General features: G+C 42.3%; 1 protein-coding gene across 1 annotated transcript in view; it reads right to left on the bottom strand.

The window, feature by feature from the left end:
- LOC133767119 (aldehyde oxidase 3-like) overlaps nt 1-23,314 on the bottom strand; it is a 136,162-nt gene that overhangs the window by 41,632 nt on the left and 71,216 nt on the right. Inside the window, exons 29-31 of the mRNA XM_062201333.1 lie at nt 21,660-21,734; nt 20,478-20,530; nt 3,070-3,184 (exon numbers count right to left, since the gene is read on the bottom strand). Of these exons, the coding sequence (XP_062057317.1) occupies nt 3,070-3,184; nt 20,478-20,530; nt 21,660-21,734 (243 nt within the window). The remainder of the gene's footprint in view (nt 1-3,069; nt 3,185-20,477; nt 20,531-21,659; nt 21,735-23,314) is intronic.

The following is a 23,314-nucleotide window of genomic DNA, read 5'->3' as shown; positions in this document are numbered from 1 at the left end:
AAGGAAATTAAATTGGCAAACAAAAAAGTTGTCTGCACCTTAATGTTTATTGCAGCTCAATTCACAATAGCTAAGACCTGGAACCAACCCAAATGCTCATCAACAGTAGACTGGATAAAGAAATTATGGGACATGTACTCTATAGAACACTATACAACAGTCAAAAACAATGAAATCCAGTCATTTGCAACAAAATGGAGGAATCTGGAAAACATTATGCTGAGTGAATTAAGCCAGTCCCAAAGGGACAAATATCATATGTTCTCATATGTTCTCCCTGATCGGCGACAACTGAGCACCAAAGGGGAAACCTGTTGAAGTGAAATGGACACTATGAGAAACAGTGACTTGATCAGCTCTTGTCCTGACTGTTGATGTACAATGTAATATTTTATCCTTTTTAGTATTTTTGTTTTGTTTTGTTCTAGTACTATTGGTTGAAGTCTGTAATTAACACACAATTATTCTTAGGTGTTTAAATTTAACTGAAAAGTGATCCCTGTTAAATATAAGAGTGGGAATAAGAGAGGGAGGAGATGTACAATTGGGACGTGCTCAATCGGACTTGCCCCAAATGGTGGAGTTAGAAACATGCCAGGGGATTCCAATACAATCCCATCAAGGTGGCATGTACTAATGCCATCTCACTAGTCCAAGTGATCATTTTCAGTTCACAATTGATCACACTGATAGGTCTAAGAGTCAAAGGGATCACATAAACAAGACTAGTGTCTGCTAATACTAACTGATAGAATCAAAAAGGGAGAGAACGATCCATCATGGGAAGCAGGATACACAGCAGACTCATAGAATGGCAGATGTCCTAAATAGCACTCTGGCCTCAGAATCAGCCCTTAAGGCATTTGGATCTGGCTGAAGAGCTCATGAGAGTATTTTAGGCATGGAAAGCCAAGACACTCTGGGGAAAAAAAAAAGAAGACCTAAATGAAAGGTCTCTGCCTGTGAGATCCCAGTGGAAAGTATGGGGCCATTAAAGAAGGAGGTACCTTTCTCTGAAGGGAGGAGAGAACTTCCATTTTGACTATGATCCTATCGGAATAAGATCGAAGTTGGTGAACTCAAAAGGCTTCCATAGCCATGGCAACTCATTAGAGCCTAGGGAGATTACTGACACCATAAACAAGAGTGTCAAATTGTTAAGTCAACAACAGGAATCACTGTGTACTTACTCCTTATGTGGAATCTCTGTGCTTAATGTGTTGTCCAATGTGAAGTAATGCTATAACTAGTACTGAAACAGTATTTTACACTTTGTGTTTCTGTGTGGGTGCAAACTGATGAAATCTTACTTAATATATACAAAATCGATCTTCTGTATATAAAGATAATTGAAAATGAATCTTGATGTGAATGGAATGGGAGAGGGAGCGGGAGATGGGGGGGTGCAAGTGGGAGGGACGTTATGGGGGGGAAAGCCATTGTAATCCATAAACTGTACTTTGGAAATTTATATTTACTAAATAAAAAAAAAAATAAAAAAACCTTACTAATGCAAGCACCATGGCATAAACAAGTACTTTTCATGATGGAAGACTCAGATATAATTAATGATGGTCAAAGTTGTTTTGTTTTTGGGGATTACTTCTGTGTACTTTCCCTTAATCTATTCCTGTAAATACACTTTTTCATGTGTCAAAAAAAGTGTTTATTTACTATTTACTGCTGTTACTCTTTGAATAGAATGTATTGAAAAAAAAAACCTCCCCCCAAAAAAAGAGATACCTGCTTCACTATGTATACACAATAGCCAAATATGGAGTCAACCAAGGTGTCCATCATGAGCTGAATGGATAAAGAAAATTTGATATATATACAATGGAATATAAATCAACTATAAAAAAGAATGGAATTCTACCATCTGCAGCAAAAATTGATGCAACTGGAAGACATCATGTTGAGTGAAATAAGCTGGACCCAGAAAAACAAATGCCATATGTTCTACTTTATATGTGGGAGCTAAGAGTAAAAAACAAAAACAAAAGAAAGAAATGCCTGCGTGTATCAGTATTGCTGCAAATATTGTTATGTCAAACTTTGTTTTACACTTTCGTCTAACTAATGGCTAAGATTGTTATACTACTATAGTTTAATTGTCTATGATTACTTTGAAATTTACTGCATATGGGTGAAATTGTCATTTTTCCATTTGATTATTGTTTACAGCCCTTGCCTGTATTTCCACTAAACTAGGGTCTTTTTGCTTTTTTACTTGTTGAACCCTTTATTTAGCAGAGCCTGAAGCCCTTAACTGTAATGTCAATTAAAGAAATGTTATCTCTAAAGTGAAGGGGAGGAAGGAGGAAGGGGGAGTGGGAGGGAGGGTGAGTGGGAGACAGGGAGGAGAGGAAGGGAGGGAGGGAGAAAGGGAATATCATTCTATTCTTTGAACTGTATCTATGGATGATACTGAGCCTGTAAAAAACTAACTAAATAAATAAAAATTTAAAAAACTCATTTTCCACACACAGCTGGTGGTTTGACTCATCCAAATCATAGCCTTAACCATGAATTTCTTCTGGTCACGGGCCTCACTGGCTCCTCATCCCTGAAAGACGGAACAGGGTCTCTGATTCCTAAATGCCAGCTGCACTGTCTGGAATTCATGCTTAGCCTTCTCTGAGTGGCGCCACCTGTGTCCCCTGACACCATGCACAGGTGTTTGGTCTGTGTGATAAGCCCCCATCTGGCACCTCTTCTGCTTTTTTCTGCCAGCTCAACTTATCTAGGTCAGTTTCTCTGGACACTTTCCCAGACTACCTCTCTACCTTCCTGCCCAGCTCAGGTTGAGTTAGGAAAAATACCCAATAATGGTATCATTGGTTCAAATTGTAAATGTGATACAAAGAAAGACATACGATGTATATTTCAAGAAAGGTTAAATCATTTGAATAAATTAGGGCCAACACTATGTGAAACTACTCATTTTTCCCATATTCTTGCTGACACCAAATGATTATTGATATGTATGTATGGATAGGCCATAATGATAAATCTCAACACATTTTATTAAAAATGTACAATGTCAGTGATGTGATATTTGTCACTTACCTTATGGGCACCCGTCAGACAGTCTATTTCAACCTCAGAACAAGCAGCTCCAAAAACAAAGTAAGGAAATATGTCACCTTCTCCCTTCTCCCAGTCCATGTGAGCCTCGTAACCTCTGAGACAAGACACAGTCTGTGGTTAGGTCATGGGCTTGGAAGCAGGGCTTTCTCTAAGAAGATTGAAATCAGAGGAATCATCTTGGCTTAAAAAAGTCCAGTGCCACATAGACAGAGTGCTATGCCTCTCCGGATTTTACTAAGTACTTAGAGCAAAGAATAAGGGACATGAACCCATCACGAGTAGAAGGATCCACTTCCTATGTGAAATTTCAACAAAGGAGGCACTACTTCTTTCTATCTATCTATCTATCATCTATCTATCTATCCATCCATCCACCCATCCATCCATCCATCCATCCATCATCCATCATTTATTTATTTATTTATTTGAGAGGAGGAAAGAGGGAGGCAGGAAAGAAGGAAGAGAGAGAGAGAGAGTGTGCGTGTTTCCCATCCACTCATCCACTGATTCACTCCCCAGATTCCCATAATGGCTGGGGTGAGGTGAAGTGGGGGCCAAAGCCAGGAACTAAATCGAGTTTCCCATGTTGGCAGTAATCCAACTACTTGAGCCATCACTGCTGACTCCAAGTCTGCATGAGCAGGAAGCTGGAGTCAGGAGCCACAGCCGGGGATCAAGCCCAGGTCCCTCTATGTGGGATGTGTGCAGCCTAACCAGTGTCTTAACCACTAGGCCAAATGCTTGTCCTGGATCTATTTTTAACTACAAAAAAAGTTTTAAAATTTTAAAAATCTACTCCACCACATAAATGTATTTTTGAAAATTTCCAAAAACATCTTAAATGACCACAACTGGGAAAGAACAAAAATCCAAAATATTTTTCGTTTAAACTCTTCTGTCAGTTGGTGGGCAAGTTGCTGGCATTGAGTATGTATTTTTCAGGAAGCGAGGCTAAGATAAACTGGTAACACAGTGTAAGGACAAATTTTTAGGATGAAGAGGCTTGTATCTAGGTTCTGCTCTGGTAAACAAGTAACTTGTCTGCCGGATGACCTTTTCCTGCTCCTTGGGAGCCTGGCCAGTTCCCAGGGAGGAGGATAAAGGAATGTTTCTGATAAACAGGTGGGCATGCTTCGTGTCTCGGCTCTCTGGCCAAGATCCGAGACGGGATGCACTGCTTGCCTAAAATCTTGGCAATGAGTCCCCTTTGTCCTTGGGGGCTTTAAGAGGGAGCCAGAGCAAGCCTCTGCTGCTGCTGTTCTATCCCGGGGGGAACACACAGTCATGCTGGACATTGAACGTGCCCGTGATGACTACTGATGATGCTTAGTTCTCAGTAGGGATCCTTTTCCGGTGCTGTGTGTTGCCCATGATGACTACTGATGATGTTTGGTTCTCAGTATGGATCCTTTTCTGGTGCTGTGTGAAGATTGCCTAGTGGTAAATTCCCGGGTTGAGTCCCTACTCTTAGGGACTCCCCCTGCCTTCTTTCTTTCTCTCTCTCTCTCTCTCTCTCTCTCTGCCCTACTTCTTAAAATTTGCTACTTAAATAAACTATTTGTTTCTTTATACTACAAGGCTTGCAGAGTATTGCTTGCAGATCGAACTAAAAGTAACTAAGTCTGTGCACAGCAGACAGCTAAAAAATAATTTGCTGTCACACACAGTTTATCAGATCCTGCACATACACAATGGCAACTCCTCCTCTCAGATGCTATGACATTCCAACAATGCAGACGTACATACACTCATTATACAAGGCATCATGGAGTTGAAAGGTATACAATACTGCCAAAGACGGGCACTATTTCAAAATATCCAGCAGTTGAGTGGAAGTTTCAACAGAAGTCTTTTCAGCCCAGTAGACAAAGCCTTCTGCAATGAAGAGCTTTGACAAGTGATGTTGTTTATTTCAACAGGGACATAATAGGGGGTCCTACAAGTCTCTCTAGGCAACTTGCAAATACCAGTTTCTTTGTAGTCTATTCATTTTTTCCTGCCTTGCAGGAAAAAAAGTCCTCAAAATAAGTCAACTTCTTGAAAAACTGTGGTTGATTATACTCACATAACACAGGTTACCATCTTAGCCACCTTTAAGAGTCCAGGGGTGTGGTTCTCAGTATATTCACACTGTCATCACCATCTATCTCCAGAACTTCCCCATCTTCCCCAACTGAAACTCTGCACCCACTGAACACTGAAGTGTCGTTCCTTGCTCCCCCGAGGCCCTGGCAAGCCCATTCTACTTTCTGTTTCCATGATTTTGACTGCTCTAGTGAGCTCATTGAAGTGGAATATTGCTAGGGGGCTGCAAATATATATGACGCACATAGTAGGCTAAGCCTCCACCTGCAGTGTCGGCATCCCATATGGGCACTGAAGCTCCTGGCTCCTGGCTTTGGACTGGTCCAGCTCTGCCGTGGTGGCCATTTGGGGAGTGAACGGAGCAAATGAACCTCTCTCTCTGTCTCTCCTTCTCTGTCTGTAACTCTACCTCTCAAATAAACAAAATCTTAAAAAAATAAAAAAAAAGAAGTAGGATCTTGCAGTATTTGTCCTTTTGCAACTGGGTTCAATAACCAACTTCTTAAAGCCATTCTTCAAAATCATTTGCTTTGTCTGAGTTCTATGTCCTTGTGTGTTTATTCCAGTGTGCACATTTAATATTCTCTCTCTCCCTCCCTCTCTTGTATTTCCTCCCATGCCCACTTCTTCCTCCGTGAAGAAAACCAATAATCCGATCTTAAACCTTGAGTTTGAAACATATTCTCTGGGTTGGAACTAATACTAATGTGGTGGAGACAAATTTCAGTCCTGTCTTCATTTTATTTTAGATTGTTGTAAAACGGGCAGATATACAAGCTGTTGTTTTTGTCGTGTGGAGAACTCTTGCTGTTCCGCTTAACACAGCTCTGGAAAACTCTCTAATGCTAAGTGTCTCCAGGTGAATGCACATTAGTAGACATGATTTGCAAGTGTGATGTCCTAACACAGGCCACTGCTTGGGTGGGCCCATCTGGTGCTTGGCTCCAGCAGTACCTATGAACTGCATATTATATGAAATACATGAAACATACAATTTAAATTTAAAAATGCTGCAAGTATGAAAAAAAAATGTTGACACGAGCTTACCCAAAGCACACAAATCGTTAGATGTGACATTCTCTTGACCACTGCCCAGTGAAAATATATTCACAGGCCTCATTGCCATAGCTGGATGGCCATATCTGTCCAGGCTGTTTTCACGAGTTGCAGTATGATCAACAGGGTGCCTGCTCTTTTTAACTGTTTCTTAGTGACATCTTTTCTAGACATCTGGTATGTGAACACGCATCATCTGATATTCTCATTTGATCACACAGGTTCTCCTTTCCATCTCCTGCCCTGACTTGGGGCTGTATCTTTACAGTCACACATCATCAAAATTTCTCCTATTGGGTAAGTTTTACCTGCCTATGTGATTTTGAAACTATCCTCATCTTTGGGCAATTTTCTTTCATTTTCTGCCCCCACCAATGTTTTTATTATTTGCCAAAATTTTGGTGATTCTTCTTAAGATTGTTTGACAGGATCATCTGGACAAAGGAGCTCATATTAAACAATGATGATGGGCCAAGATGGCGGAATAGGAAGGGAGCACATTGATAGTTCGGAAACACACAGGTTAATAACAGTGGATATACTGCAGGGTCAAGGAGGAGTAGGGGAAGAAACAGCAGAGGAAACTCTTCCGGAACTAGTGATTCACAGTGGACCTGCGTGGAGAGCGTGGGAGCTCAGGTTCGGGACACCAGCGGCAGAATCATCGCACCAGCGCTGGAACGCTAGGTGAGCGGAACCTCAATAGCCTGAGATACCAGCGGGCAAGCGGAAAGAGGAGACTAGAGGGAACGAGGCTTGAAACCCCGTGGGGAAAAGTTCACCAGGCTAACTAGAAGAGAGAGAGGAAAAAAAAAAAAAGTGACCGATACGGACACGAGTTTCTCTCTCTCCGCTCACCCCTCAAAGGCTAACAAGACAAAGAACAGTCGCCATTTTGGACATACGTCATAAGCAGGGCGACCTCAGGTCTGCACCGGCCCTGAGCCTAGCAGAAAAATCTGACTCTGGGGGGAGGGGTGAAATAACAGGAGATTAGGATCTAACTTGGCAACCCAGTGGGAGACTGCAGGAGAATTGGAGCCCACACTGAGGGCAGCAGAGATTCCCTGTGTGGTTCTTGGGAAAGAGCTTCCAATCTCTGGCTCCTGTGGGTATATCATTCACCTGCTAACTACCTCCAATTACGTTCAGCTGTGCAGAATTACTTCCCTTTTGAATCAAAAAAAAAAAAAGAGAGAAAGAAAGAAAGAGAAATTTACCATGCCTAACCTGGGAGTGTCCTCTTTGACACACCCTCAACCCTGAGGAACCAAACACAGCTCTCAGGCCACACTCATTTCAAGCCTCTAAGGCTCCACCGCAAGCAGACAGTCCACTTAATATAGAGCCATAGTGTAACAAGAAAAAACACCACAGTGAAGAAACCAAATATCTCCAACATGCCAAACAACAAACGCAAAAACCGAGGTAACAAGAACAAGGAAGACACTATGACGCTCCCAAATGAAAAAGACACCCCAATTTAAGATTATGAAGATGATGAGATAGAAGAAATGCAAGAAGCGGATCTCAAAAAATTGATAAGAACATTAAGAAGTTCTCAAAAACAAATTCTTGAACCACAGAAATCCTTAATGGACAAGATAGAAAATCTCTCTCGTGAAAATGAAATATTAAGGAGGAATCAATATGAAATGAAACAACTAGTAGAACAAGAAACTGTGATAGTGACGAGAAATCATAATGAAATGAAGAATTCAATAGATCAAATGACAAACACATTAGAGAGCCTTAAAAACAGAATGGGCGAAGCAGAAGAGAGAATATCAGACTTAGAAGACAGAGAACAGGAAAGGAAACAGGCAAACCAAATAAAAGAAGAGGAAATTAGAAATCTAAAAAATATTGTCGGGAATCTACAGGATACTATTAAAAAACCTAACATCCGGGTTCTAGGAGTTCCTGAAGGCATGGAGAGGGAGAAAGGATTAGAAGGCATTTTTAGTGAGATACTAGCAGAAAATTTCCCAGGTTTGGAGAAGGACAGAGGCATCTTAGTACAGGAAGCTTATAGAACCCCTAATAAACATGACCAAGAGAGATCTTCACCACGACATGTTGTAATCAAACTCACCACAGTGAAACATAAAGAAAAGATTCTAAGATGTGCAAGAGAGAAACGTCAGATTACTCTCAGAGGATCTCCAATTAGACTCACAGCAGACTTCTCATCAGAAACCCTACAAGCTAGAAGGGAATGGCGAGACATAGCCCAGGTACTAAGAGAGAAAAACTGCCAGCCCAGAATACTATATCCTGCAAAGCTCTCATTTGTGAATGAAGGTGAAATTAAGACTTTTCATAGCAAACAGAAACTGAAAGAATTTGTTGCCACTCGTCCTGCCCTGCAAAAGATGCTTAAAGATGTGTTACACACAGAAACACGGAAACATGGTCACCAATATGAAAGAAGGTAAAGGAAGGAAACCTCACAGCAAAAGATCACAGGAAGCTCAATTTCTCTTTGACATAGAATTAAACTCTGATGCTCTGTTAAACCAATGTGTTAAAGTAATCTATTATATTCTCTTGATGTCTGTTAAATTCTAATTGTTCAAAAACAGCTGAATTTTTATTAAGAGCTATGGGTTATTGAAATATGTGCTTATTTTCAAAGAGTTGAATAATCACCTTGTAACAATGATCAAATTTGGTCTATGTTATGTCATGATTTTAAGGAATCTTATTTCAACCAGATATTTTGGATTTTGAGCCTTCTTGGCATTCTTGACAGGCATTCAAAAAATCAAAGTTCCAAACAATCTGGTCTCTAAAATTTCCAGTAAATCTTGGACTTTGGTTTTTCCAGTTTGGGCCCAACTGAAAAAATCGAAGGACCTATGTCTCTCATCTTATAGAGACACCAACTAATCAGGCTATTTGGATTATATTAGAAGTACTGTCAAGATGTGACATGGTACCAAATTTTAAGTTTCTATAATGGAAAATGCTATTAATACAAATGATTGAGAATTAAAAAGTCTAATGATCTTGTGTTACTAGACATGATAGTTATCTTAATGAGAAAGCCTCAGAGGCCTAAAGGGTTCAATACTTGTAAAATCCTACAGGTGCTTTCAAAAATACTGTGAAGTAAGCAAGTGCCTCTTGTTGGCTGATGAGTTTATAATTTTAAACATGGCGACTTAAAGTCTTTTGTCATCCACAGTTAGATATGATGTGCTGCTCATAAAACTAAAGCGTTGTTGGTTCTGTGTTTAGCTGTCCTCCTATAGGTTCCTATGGACTTTTTCCAGCCACTTCTATTGTATTCAGCCAATAATGTATTGACAGTACCAACTGAGAGAAAGTATGGTTAACTGAGGTTACTAAAAACAAAAAGCAATTCAAATCAATTGGCAATCTACAAAAAGAGTTAAAGATTTTAAAGGCTATTATTAAAATTGCTATATTGGACTATTATGCTATGTTATATGTGTGTATATATTGTATGTCCACATGGGAAAATTTTATTAAGAGTTTTATTTTAATTGGCTTATGATTAGATTGTCCATAAATTTAAGCTGCTAAATTTAATCAAAGATACATTTTAATTTGTGTGACCTGAATCTCTGTATCATATGTTTTAAACTTGTTAGTAGAATATAGATAAGATTGTCCATAAATTTAAGCTGCTAAAATCAATCAAAGATACGTTTTAATTTGTGTGACCTGAATCTGTGTATCATATGTTTTAAACTTGTTGGTAGAAAGAAACTAAAAACATTTTATATGGTTGTGCTTAAGTTTACTGGTTAAACAAACTACACCATGTTAGATATTTAAGAGGTGTTTCCAAATACATGATTCTTAAAATTTATAGAAGGCATTGGACCCTCTGGTAAATGTTTTCTTAAGTTGTTATCTAATGGTTGAAACTTTTTGCTAAGTATTCATGTGATATTGCTATTGTCAGCAAGCGATCTAGGACTTGCTCCCTCATTTCTCTATTCTAAGTCCAACTTGTTCTTTCATTTCTCTATTCTCCTCAAGGTAGGAAACTAATTCTATTATGAAGGAATCTGTAAGACGCACAATTTAATCTTTAGACCTTATAAAAGAGATGGCTAATATTTTTCTGTAATAGCATAGCCAAAATAAGAACTTAAATAATAATCTCATAGCTAGATTTACTTCGCCATCAGCAAAGTATACAGTAAGTAGAAAAAAACCTCTCAGACCAAAGGGAAAGAAAGTTTTTAAGTGAGAATATAATTTTCCTCATGGGCATTGTCTACCATAGAAAAACTACTACAGAACATGCCTGTGACTATAGACTTGTAGTTCAGGCCACTGAAGTTTAGAGATGGGACATGGGCACTCCCTTGACTTGCATCCTCTGGTCTGCTTGAACAAAAACCAGGAGGAAAAGAAAGCTCGGCATCAGAAGCAATGGGTGGCAGGCCTATTAATGGCTGATCTGTACAGTGATCTGCCCTCAAGGAGACCCAACAGGCCAGTCCACTGCAGTGACTTTCAATGTGGTAAGCCTGGGCTTCAGCAGAAGTCAGCTTGTGAAGAGCCCTGGCAGCTCTGCCAAGAGTTGGATCACTGGAAATGGACCTGCCCTGGAGTCGAAGGATGCCCAGGTCAGAGCCACAGATCTTATTGGCTCTAAGCTGAAAAGCCCTTCACTCAGCCCAACTTCCAAAGTGACCACTGCAGCTGAGGGGACAGCCAAGTAGGGTCAGCAACATTGCAGGCAGAACTGTAAATTTCTTGTTAGAGATGCCACCTGCTTTTACCTGGCCAGCTCTCCTCCCAGGCCAGCCAAGTAATGAAAGTCAACAGAGTGCCTTCCCCTAGGAGGTTCACACCTCCCTTAGGATATACCCCATGTGAAGAGATAGATAAGTCTGGGCCTCTTAACTTACAAGGCCTAAAGCCCAACAGATTATTATCAAGCCCCTTCTGTCAGGTTCTATTTGCCTCTCAATCAGAAAACTTAATTGTAGCTTAGACAGCACCTTTCTTAGCACATCTAATAATGACTCTGTCCTTTGTTCTAGACCCTGTCTAGCGCATTTGGGCCTCATTCCTTTGTAATCATAACCTCTACTCTACCACCAATGGCTCTACTCCCAACCTGTGTGTACTGATGGTCCTCTTCCCCACTTAATGCTGTATAATTATTCTAACCTGGTAAATGCCACTCTTAGGATCATTGGTTACTATCCTCACTCTGTCTTTTATGACCTTGTCTAAATATGATCAGAGTCGGCAAACTTGGAAGGCTTCCATAGCCTTGGCAACTCATGACGAGAGCCTAAGGTGGTTACTGGTGCCATAAACTAGAGTGTCAATTTGTTGGGTCAACAACAGGAGTCACTGTGCACTTGCTCCTCATGTGGGATCTCTGTCCTTAATGTGCTTTACATTTTGATTTAATGCTATAACTAGTACTCAAACAGTATGTTTCACTTTGTGTTTCTATGTGGGTGCAAACTATTAAAATCTTTATACTAAATTGATCTTCTGTATAGAAAGATAATTGAAAATGAAATCTTGTTGTGAATGGAAGGGAAGAGGGAGCGGGAGAGGGGAGGGTTGCGGGTGGGAGGGAAGTTATGGGAGGGGGAAGCCATTGTAATACATAAGCTGTACACTGGAAATTTATATTCATTAAATAAAAGTAAAAAAAAAAACAAACAATGATGATGGTATTAGAGAAATCGAAATCTTTTGAGTGAGACTTTCTTCGTATTTCTATAAAGTTTCTATGCTCTCTCTCTCTCTCTCCCTTTCTCAGACACTCTGACTCCTCTCTCTCTCTTTAAGATTTATTTATTTACTTGAAAGTCAAAGTTATACTGTGAGAGAAGGAAAGGCACAAAGAGAGAGAGGGGGGGGGAGAGAGAGAGAGAGAGAGAGAGAGAGAGAGGGACAGAGGGAGAAAGAGAGGTCTTCCATATGGTGGTTCACTCCCCAATTGGCTGCAATGGCTGGAGATGCACCAATCCGAAGCCAGGAGCCAGGAGCTCCTTCCAGGTCTCCCATGGGGGTGCAGGGCCCAAGGACTTGGGCCATCTTCTACTGCTTTCCCAGGCCATAGCAGAGAGCTGGATTGGAAGTGGAGCAGCCGGGATTCGAACCAGCGTCCATATGGGATCCTGACAATGAAGGTGGCAGCTTTACCCGTTGTGCCATAGTGCTGGCCCCAGACTCCTCTTTTCTGAACTCTATCATCATCTTGTGCTAATATTCTGTATATGCATTTGTGTATATACACACATACCAGAAGAGGTAACTTCTGGTTCTTATTTGGCTTCCTGTGGGGCCAGCCTATGCGGGAGAATGTGATGGCTGTGGACTCCCTGAATAGTCTGTTCCTTCTGTTGTTAGGATTTTTTGCTTTGAAACTAAGGGAAGTAAAATGTGGGGATGGCTTCACATATGACTTGACGTTCAGATAAAGAGCAGAACAGGTCACAGGTCAGCAGCAGAAGGAATTCAAGAACTAGACAGAATGTTGCAAACTCACTTGAGAACTACAAAAAGCAAAGTTCAGGGAGCAATCTTCTACTGATGGTGTCCTGGGACTCCTTCTAGAGGGCTTTAAAATGTTTGAGTTGCAAGAAATATAGAAAAACAAAATGGTATTTAAAGAAGAGTAAAAAGAATAATTACATTGCAGGGTAACTGGCCTTAGAACAGGGCCTGGCCCTGTGGCATAGCAGGTAAAGCTGCCGCCCGCAATGTCAGCATCCCATATGGGTGCTGGTTCATGTCCTGGCTGCTCCTCTTCTGATCCAGCTCTCTGCTATGGCCTGGGAAAGTATTAGAAGATGGCCCAAGTGCTAGGGCCCCTGTTCCCATGTTGGAGACCAGGAAGAAGCTCCTGGCTCCTGGCCTCAGATTAGCCCAGCTCCGGTTATTGCAGCCATTTGGGGAGTGACCAGTGGATGGAAGACCTCTCTCTCTCTCTCTCGCAAATAAACAAACAAATCTTAAAAAAAGGACTAACAATTTGTCCCCATCATTTTTGGAGCACTTCCTTGTGTTCTGAAACAATTAGATATTCCAGGCTTCTCTTTCATTTTCCCGGCCTTAGTCCTGGAATCAGGATAATCTAAGCAAAAAATAAATAATGATATAAATAAAGTGGTAGATAAATAGAGGTAGACAAAGAATGATGGTAAGAAATTGGCAACCATGAGTTTATACAAATAAGTAAACAGGAAGGTTTGTGAGGAACAAGGAATTTAATACTCTCAAAGTATCTCCCCCCAGAGTACTTATTTACACACCGAGGAAAACCACCTCACAGTGGGTGGAGACACCTGGAGGACATTGTCTCAATCAAGAGGACGCTGAAATCCTGTGCCACCTGACAGGATGCAATGAGATCACACTAACTGCTCTAACAGTCTGCAAAGCTACACAACCTCCATCTCACCACAAGGAAACCTCAGACAAACTCAAACCGGGAGATGTTTCACAACATAACTAGCCATGATTCTCACAAGTGTCAAGGTCGTAGATATCCTGGCGAGACAGAAGGTGTGATCTCGGCTGAAAGACACTACAGTCAGAGGACAACTGAACACAAAGCAAGAGTCTGTGTTGGGTCTTTTTTCCATAAAAGGTTTGATTGGGACAATTGGCAAGTCTTGAGTGGCGTTGGATGATTACACGGTAGGAACGTGCCAGGGGTCACTTCTGGACTTTGGTGGGTACATGATGCAGTGTGTAGGATGAAACACTAATGTGCTCAGGAATGACAGGGCATCTTATCAGCAATTTACTCAGATGTAAATAAGATGCCATCAATTATATTGTAAACTTTTCTGTACATTTGTGATTGTTTGAAAAATTTAAGAAAGAGTTAAAATGTTTGTGGTCAGTTCCTGTTGAGAAGACGGACTAAATAATGATCTTTTTCAGTCACCACAAGGGTTGTTAGGAGAAGGGTCTGTTATCTGCTAAGAAACTCATGGGAGATTCATGGTAGACATTGAAGTAACACCTTCACCGTACGGACTCCATTTTGGAACACCTGAGACTATCTTGAGAAAGCACGCTCTCTAGTCCGAAACTATGACCTAAAACACTCAAACAATGGCAGTCCCCTGCATCACACGTGCCAAAGCATAGAAACCCCCCAGTAAGATCGCTCAAGCTTAAAAACAGACAGGCTACACCTGAGCTAATGACAAGATAGTAATTTGTCTATGTCCTATATATGATTTAGGCCAATACCTGGATTAATGTCAAAATTATAATTGAAATTGTTAAGATTATAACTTGTATTATCAAGATTATAATTGATATTAGTTTCAAATAGGTTTTAGGTTAGCTTGACTCCAGTAACCATGTATTCCCCTCCCGGTTTCGTGGTTTTTGCCTTTATAAACCCTGCTACTTTGGGCTCTGGGGTCAAGAGTTCTTTAGGGAATGAGCCTGCTGTCCACCGCTGGCAATAAGGGACCAACAAATGTTATCAACGTATAGTATTCCTCTGCACTCGCTCAGGTACAACAACATCAGTATTCAGTTTCACTTATTTACTTCGGAAATGAGCCTTTAATGAGCCTATTCACAGAAAAAATTCATGGTAGGCACAAATACAATAATCAAATCATTAAAATAGAAGTGAAAAGAAAAGAAATGAAATAAATAGTAAGAGTAGGAATTTATATATGAGAAAGCTATATTAAATATACAAATTAACTTTGAGTTTCCCAGTTGCCAGAGTGAAGAAATAAAAAACAATTATTTAGTGCTTATTATATAATTTTTAAAAATCATAGCATATTACTAAGAAACAAAAATTTTCATAGCTTTTGTCTCTCTCTAAAAGAAATTTAAATTATAAGATAAATTAGCTATAACTTTTACAGCATTTTACAAAAACTCCAGGAACTCTCTTCTGCATTTTCCTGCATTTCTTATATCACCTTCTTTAAAAATTAGAAACAGGCTGTGGAATAAAAGTTTTGTAAAACCATTTTTTTTTTTTCGAGACTTTATTTGAAAGTCAGAGTTACGGGGTTGGCGCTGTGGCACAGTGGGTTAACACCCTGGCCTGAAGCACTGGCATCCCATATGGGCGCTGGTTCTAGTCCTGATTGCTCTTCTTCTGATCCAGCTCTCTGCTATGGCCTGGGAGAGTGGTGGAGGATGGCCCAAGTCCTTGGGTCCCTGCATCTGCTTGGGAGACCCAGAAGAGGCTCCTGGCTCCTGGCTTCGCATCGGCGCAGCTCCAGCCGTTGCAGCCAATTGGGGAGTGAACCAGTGGATGGAAGACCTTCCTCTCTCTCTCTCTCTCTCTCTCTCTCTCTGCCTCTCCTTTTCTCTGTGTAACTCTGACTTTCAAATAAGTAGATAAATCTCTTTTTTTTTTAGACAGGCAGAATTAGACAGAGAGAGAGAGAGGTCTTCCTTCTGTTGGTTCACCCCTCAAATGGCCGCTACGGCTGGCGCGCTGCGCCGATCCAAAGCCAGGAGCCAGGTGCCTCTTCCCGGTCTCCCATGCGGTTGCAGGGCCCATCCGCCACTGCCTTCCCGGGCCACAGCAGAGAGCTGGACTGGAAGAGGAGTAACTGGGACAGAATCCGGTGCCCTGACTGGGACTAGAACCCAGGTGCCAGCGCCACAGGCGGAGGATTAGCATAGTGAGCCACGGTGCCGGCCTAAATAGATAAATCTTAAAAAAAAAAAAAAAGAAAGAAAGAAAGAAAGAGAGAAAGAAAGAAAGTCAGAGTTACAGAAAGAGAGAGAAAGAAAGAAAGAGAGAGAGAGAGATCTTCCATCTTCTGGTTCACTTCCCTAATGGTGGCAACAACCAGGGCTGGGCCAAGCCAAAGCCAGGAGCCAGGAACTTCTTCCAGGTCTTTCACATGGGTTGGCTGGGGCCCAATAACTTGGGCCATCTTATGCTACTTTCCCAGGCCATTAGCAGGGTTGTGGAACCGAAGTGGAGCAGCTGAAACATGAACCAGCACCCATACGGGATGCCAGCATTGCAGGCAGCAGGTTTACCCACTATGCCACAATGCTTTCCCTCAAGCTAATTTTTTAAAATCAAGAATTACAGTAACATAACCCAGGTATAAAGTATTTGGGTTATTTTATTTGATCCCTGGAGAATGCTTAGGGAATGAAACTAGTTGGGGACTGTGCTAAGTATGTGGGAGTTATGGTCACTCTAAGTGAGACCACCTGCTAGTCACTGGACAAAGACCGCATAGTGCAGGGTGCAGGTGATGGGCTCCTGAGCTGAGCCTGACTCCCTCTTTAGGACTGGAAGATCCAACTGTGCAGACTTGGTTTCCCTGACCCTAAAAGGGGGAAATCATAATGCCTCCTCATCGGTTGTTGAGACTTAAATGGGGGCAGTTAGAATATTGTCTGGTCTATCAAAAAGACTCAAGAAATGTTCTACTTATTGCTATGTGATTGTTTTGCTATTCACTATCATTTATGATTTTTATAAAAAACAACAGAGTTACTAGAAACGTTGATCCTGATGATCAAGCTCTGCAGCTTTTCTTGAATGCACCACCCACCTGTTTTGGATGTAGTTAGGAGGGTGGTGAAACCACAAAGAAAGGACTCTTGCATCATAGGTGTGAGTCCATGCTTGGCTTCCTGCTAGCCATGTGACCTTGGGCAAACTGCACACCTGTTGGAGTCTCAATGTCCTCATTTATGAAGAGAGGTGAGAATCCTCCACTTGAACAGTTTGAGCAAGAGTAAATGACATAATAAAGGTAAAGGATCTGATCTTGGACTACCCCTACATCCCATACCTTGATGCATCCCAGGGCAGGCATCACTAATCTACTTCAGCATTATTTCTAGCTGAACTCAGATCTGGCTCCAAAATGCTTCTCAAGAGAGTCCTTCAAGCAGTTCCTTTCTCAACCAGTCAAAAATGAGCTTCGTGATTTAACTATACTCCTAATACAAAAATTTGAAGCTAGGTTGAATTGCTGAGCATGTATAAGAAACAGTCTAGTGGGAAATATTTTGTTACTTCAACAAGACCTGTTGCTGTAGAGTGGTGCAAGAGGCAGCCAGGTTGGAGTGGACTGAGCAGCAAGGGGCAGAGGCGGGTATTTGGCTTAGGGGTTAAGATGTCTTAACCCATCACTTGGGATTCTCATGTCCCATACTGGAGTGCCCGGGTCCCAGTCCTGGCTCCACTTCCGATGCTAGCTTCCCACTAATATTTACCCTGGGAGGCAGCAGATGATAATTCAAGTAAGTAGGTCCTTGTCACCCACTGGAGATATGGATTGAGCTCCAGGTTCCTAGCTTCAGCCTGACCCAGACCCAGCTGTTGTGGGCATTTGGGGAGTGAAACAGTAGATGGAATATCTCTGTGTCTGTTCTTTTAAATAAAATGAGAATAAATAATAAGTGAAAAAGCTAAAGAAGTAAGGGGCAGCCAAATCAGACTTAGCTTAAAATGTGTGATGGAACAGCAAGGAGAAGGGAAAAATCCTAACTTTGTACAGGGAGGGCTGGGAGCACGAGTGAGAGAATAGTTTCCTGTGTTGTTGCTGTTTGATTTTATTCATTACTGCTGGTTTTAATAGGTCAGAGCAAATCTAGCATATTTAGAAGAGGAAGTTAATGAACCAAAGGAAAGATGCGGAGCAAGGGGATAATTGATGGGAGACGGTCTCAGAAGAGATAGAAGGGGCAGGAATGGAAGGCAGTTAAAGGATCTTGGAAGGAAGATGGGATCCTGCAATGAGGTAGCAGGTAAGGCAGGAAGAGGCTGTGGTAATGCAGAATAATCAGGAGTTAAGGGAAGCAAAGAGTGTGAGCTATGAGTGGGCTGATGCTGTTGGGTTTGTGGGCTCACTGCTGTCGGTCCAGCTCCTAGAGCTCTATCTGCACGTGGGAAGCACTCAATAAATAGTAACTGAGGGAACAAAGCATGGAAACAAGCACTGTGAGTCAGTGAGGGGAGTTGTCAAGATCTAGAATTTAGGGGCCGGCACTGTGGCATAGCAGGTAAAGCTGCTGCTTGCAGTGCTGGCATCCCATATGGGTACCGGTTCAAGTCCCGGCTGCTCCACTTCCCATTCAGCTCCCTGCTATGGCCTGCGAAAGCAGTGGAAGATGGCCCAAGTCCTTGGGCCCCTGCACCCGCATGAGAGATCTGGAAGAAGCTCCTGGCTCCTGGCTTCAGATTGGCACAGCTCCAGCCATTGCGGCTATCTGGGGAGTGAACCAGTGGATGGAAGACTCTCTCTCTCTCTCTTCTTTTGCTTCTCTGTAACTCTGCCTTTCAAATAAATCAATCTTAAAAAAAGATCTAGAATTTAATGCTTTCTCTTGAATTTACTCTTGGGTTCAAGATTTCAAAGAGTTGCCAGGAGTCTTGGTTCCATTGCAATAGCATGAAGAAAAAACAAAACAGAATGAATTACAAAGCTCTAAAAATGAGCCATCTTACTCTCTTTCCTGAACCCTTCCATCTTCTCTGGTTGGGAATCTGCCATCCTTAACAATCTTTCAGTCTCACCCCAAGCTTTGGAGCCATCTTGTTCTGGGGTAGAGGGAATACAAGAAACTCTACATGGACACATTGTTTGCTTCTTGTTGAGTCAACCTTAAGGCTGTTCACACACCATCCTGGTAGCTTCTAACTCATCAAATGCAGTGTGTATCTGAGAAGTTACTGATTTTTCACACAACTGATCTCAGCTCTTTTCAGCTCTCAGCCCATGTTTCTGCGACTTCTGTCTCAAGATCGCAGATCATTTTGCTAGGTGTTGGCAGGTGTAGTAATAAGGCTCTTGCTCTAATCCTTGAGTCTGGCATGCAACTGGCTGGGTACCAACAAAGATTTCATTGCATGAGTCTTTCTCCATTACTGTCCAACCTTCATCATCCAACAGGACCTTTCGAGTTCAGTTTCCTTTGTTTGTTGCAGTTGGCCTGGCCTCTATTGCTTGTGGCTGCTTATCTCCCAAAAGAATTCTACACCTGTGTGCCAAGATAACTTTCCATTTATAACTTTCCATTACTGTAAGGGAATTCATCTTAGTGAAAATGAAGCTCAGAACACCTGAGTTTGCATTGAATTAACCAAGTGGCCTTGGCTTTTACTCAAGACTCACTTTCTGTTTGGGGTCCATGTGTGATTCTACCATCACTACATTGGCCTAATGGCACAGTGTTTTCCCCTTTTTTCTTATTCTGTATAAAGGAGTCTTGGGTTGATTGCCCATGACCCAGCTGAACAAAGATAGAATGTTCATATAAGACTTGGAGATGTGATAGGAGATAAAAAAGGACAACAAAAGGAGATAATTTAATGAATCCTATTTAGAACTCAGCTTACTTCTTTTCAGTTATTGGACAAAAACATGGATGTTCTTGCTGGTTACAATCATTTATACTCACCACCCAGTAGTGCCTGTACCTTTCATGGTCTTGACATGTGAAAGCAACAGAGGCTAAACCCTTTCAGTCCCAGTTTCCCAAGTTTATGGCCATTCTCTGGGCAACTGACACTAGAGATGGCCTCCTCATTCAAGAAAAACCTAACCTACCTCCAGATGTGAGCTCTGTTCTTCAAAACATTACCAGGCTACTGTGTTACCTTCCCCATAAGCCTAGGAGAAGTGCCCAGGTATGCTCACATGATAAGAGCAGGGTTAGTTTTTTTGTTGTTTCCTGTGGGATGTTTGGATGAACTGCCATGTCTGATGTGACGTCTTGATCAATTCTCCACACTATTTGTGCGGGATGACTTGGGTCATCTCTGGCTTGATTCACAGCTTCTATAACCAACTCCCAAACTGATAAGAGAATAGGGCCATAAGAGTCAGGATACAAGGCAAGATTTCTGGAGAGCAAAGAAACAGTAGGAAGCACCAAATACTACACTCTGTTAAAGAGTAAAACTGAAAGGCCTAAGAGCTAATCCATGGTGGACAGCAGTAAAAGCTTTGACCAAATGACACTACCCTGAGCTGTCCATGATATGCCCAGGGCTCAATGTCAAACCTGTAAACCTGTGGCTGGTTTCTGTGTACTAAGGCATAACATGTAGGAAATTGTGAGGCTTACCTCAAAATTGTCTACCTTCCTGTAGGGATAACATGGCATTTCTCTCCCTGATCAAAGTCTTTCCATAAACATGAAATAAATAAATAATAGACTTACTATTTAGAATATAAACAATTGAGCCTGCCTTTCCATAAACTCCTTTTCTATTGTCAAAGAGGATAACTATAGGACAGCATTTTAAGATGTCTTACCTAAAATATCCGGTGGCGGAGAGACTAATGCTTTGAGCAAAAGCTTCATTAACCTACAAAGAAGGGATATTATCAAAGGATAAATAAACAACTGGAAAAAAAAGAAGCAAAACACAGGGAAACAACCATTTTCTGGCTGGCATATGTTGCCTTATTATTGGAAATATATTGCTGAATGAACAAGCATAGTGCAGAAGTGAGTTCTAACACAGACACTGGCTTGTGGGTGTCTTCAGTGGTCAAGTGGAAAAGTGAGGAAGAAAACGAGTATGGCAGAAGTATAAATGCAAAGTCCCTAGAGCACAACCTTTGCAAAGGCCCCATCTTCCTGTCCCCTAGATGGGGAACCTGGCCGAGGGTGCAGCTACAGCTGGGTGGGATATGCACCTATATTTTTAAGGTTCAAAGGAACAAACTGAGAAAAAAGGGTAACCTTGGTAGATCAGTCAAGTTGCTTCCAGAGTGTGTCATCCATCGGTGCTTCCTGAGGCTTTCCCATGGGACATCAAAGTCGCTTTCCTACTTAATTAAACACTCACAGGGCTTGGCTACTTCTGCTCCCTCAACCTCTTATCTGGTCTTTCATGTTCTGAAACACCAGCAGTAACTACAACCCAGGGGAAACTTCTCCATGTTCCCCCAGGAACTTTTGAAAAGTGCTTGTAGAAAATAGCAAGGATTTATCACAGCTATTTCTCAAAACTTGACCCCATATCTCAGCTTCTCTTGTAAGAACTTCTCGTAAACATCTCGCTTTTTTCCCTTGCAGGTTTCTAATAGTGAGCTAGACGGTGTGGGCTCACTTTCCTTAGACACACACCGGGTTGTATTTAAATAAGAACAGTGTTGGCATCACTGAGCTACTTTTCCAGGTGTGAGGAGACCTCCAGAGGAACCCGAGATTTCTCTTCAATAACATCTGGTTCCCGGTTAATCACTGCTCTTCCCATCCCTGATGCTCTTGCTGCTTGAAGCATGGTCCAGCAGCATCAGACCTGTGACTCGGAATCTGCACTTGAACTGGACGCCCAGAGATCTGTCTGCTCTCGGTGACTGGGACGCGCTGCCAGTGTGTGTGTGGGAGGGGGTCCTGGGGGGGGGGGGTGCGGCCATCACGCAACAGGTGCTTCTGCTTAGTCTGCGGAAGGAGCTCATCAGTCCCCAGCCACACGTGGTGCTTACCCACTGCTCCCAGGTGCCATTAGGAGTCTGGCTGATGATGGGCTGCAGGCGTTTCCGGAGAGTCTGGCAGGCACTCTGCGGGTGGGGAGAGACAGAGGGCTGATGTGACTGGGGTCTCCCTGACACCATTCGCTAAGCCTCTACATTCTTTCAGACACCTCCCATCCACTTTGTCTCCACGTCTGGGCCAGGATCAGGCCCTGATGCTCCGTGTGGATGTGGTGCAGAGGTGGGGCTTTGAGGATCCCCGTAGGAGGCGAGAGCAGGCCAGCAGGAGGCCAGACCCCACTGCCCCGGTTCAGTCAAGGTGACTCTGCTTGTATTTGCCTTATGCGTTGAGGTTCCACTTAATTTTTACGGACCACTTGCAGGCCCATGAAAACCTCTGCCAGGACAGTGAAGACAAGAGCTCCTCCAGGTCAGGCAGGGAGAAAGTCGGGGTGGTGTGGAGAGAAACGGAGTTGGCACACCTGGGATTGCATGGTTTGGCTTCTTCTCAGCATTTGAGTGACTTTCACTTTCTACACTTTGGAGAGCTCATTTGGGACTCAGAGATACCAGCACCAGGTGACAACACAGCTCAGCCCAGAACAATCCCCACTTGCACTTGTTGTCCTTGAATTAATATAAGTGGCTCCATTTGCTCTCCAATGTATCTTGGTTTGTATGAAATGGTCAACTAATACCTACCTGGAAAGGTTGTTCTTTTGTGTGTTTTTTTAAAGATTTATTTTATTTATTCTAAAGGCAGAGAGAGAGAGAGAGAGAGAGAGAGAGAGAGAGAGAATCTTCCATTTGCAGGTTCACTCCCCATATGGCTGCAACAGCTGGGGCTGTGCAAGGCCAAACCCAGGAGCCAGGAGCTTCCTCTGGGTCTCCCATGTGGGTTCCCAAGAACTTGAGCCATCTTCTGCTGCTTTTCCAGGCACATTAGCAGAAAGCTGGATCAGAAATGGAACAGCTGGTGCATAAATGGGCATCCATATAGGATGCTGACATTGCAGGCAGTGGCCCCAAAGGTTGTTTTAAATGTTAATATTTGTTAACTACAGAACTATTATCCCAGTTACTCAACTCTGCAAGTACACGTGAAAGCTTTGTGCAAAAAGTGCTTGGAACTGGAGTGGCCACAGGGTTACTGCCAGTGAGTGAGTTATTCTTGGCTTTGGTGTTCAGATTCAACTGACCAGAGCAGAAACATCTCCACCTACCCCCTTTTCGGGTACCAGAACCCTGCACTCAACAAGTCTGTCCTGCTAGGAGGGTAGTTTGGGGTCATCTTTGTTCTCCCATCAGGAGGTCTTTAATGTTCGAATTTGTTACTTAGCTCTGCTAGCATTTTGGAAGTGACACGGGTATAGGAGTGGTGCCGATCTATACTCAAAGCCTCCAGAGACAACTGCAGAGACAACTGCCTTCCCTTTTAATAGAAGAGTGAAGCTGAGCCCCTAGTCCTAGCGCCTTTGCTTTATCAGGCCCAGGACCTCTTCCTTAGCTTGCAGTTCCTCTATGCACATGAACTTATTAACTTAAGGGAGTGACACAAGACCAAAGCCAGGACCAAGACCCTGATTCAAAAAGGCTCAAACTGCTCTTATAATTAACATAGCCGATATATCAACGCTCACCTCTATTTTGAGGGATTTTCAGGAGCT

The sequence above is a fragment of the Lepus europaeus genome, chromosome 1, assembly GCF_033115175.1.
Source record: "Lepus europaeus isolate LE1 chromosome 1, mLepTim1.pri, whole genome shotgun sequence".
NCBI lineage: Eukaryota > Metazoa > Chordata > Mammalia > Lagomorpha > Leporidae > Lepus > Lepus europaeus.
Note: the sequence above shows the minus strand (reverse complement) of the source record. Positions and strands in the feature narration are given on the sequence as shown.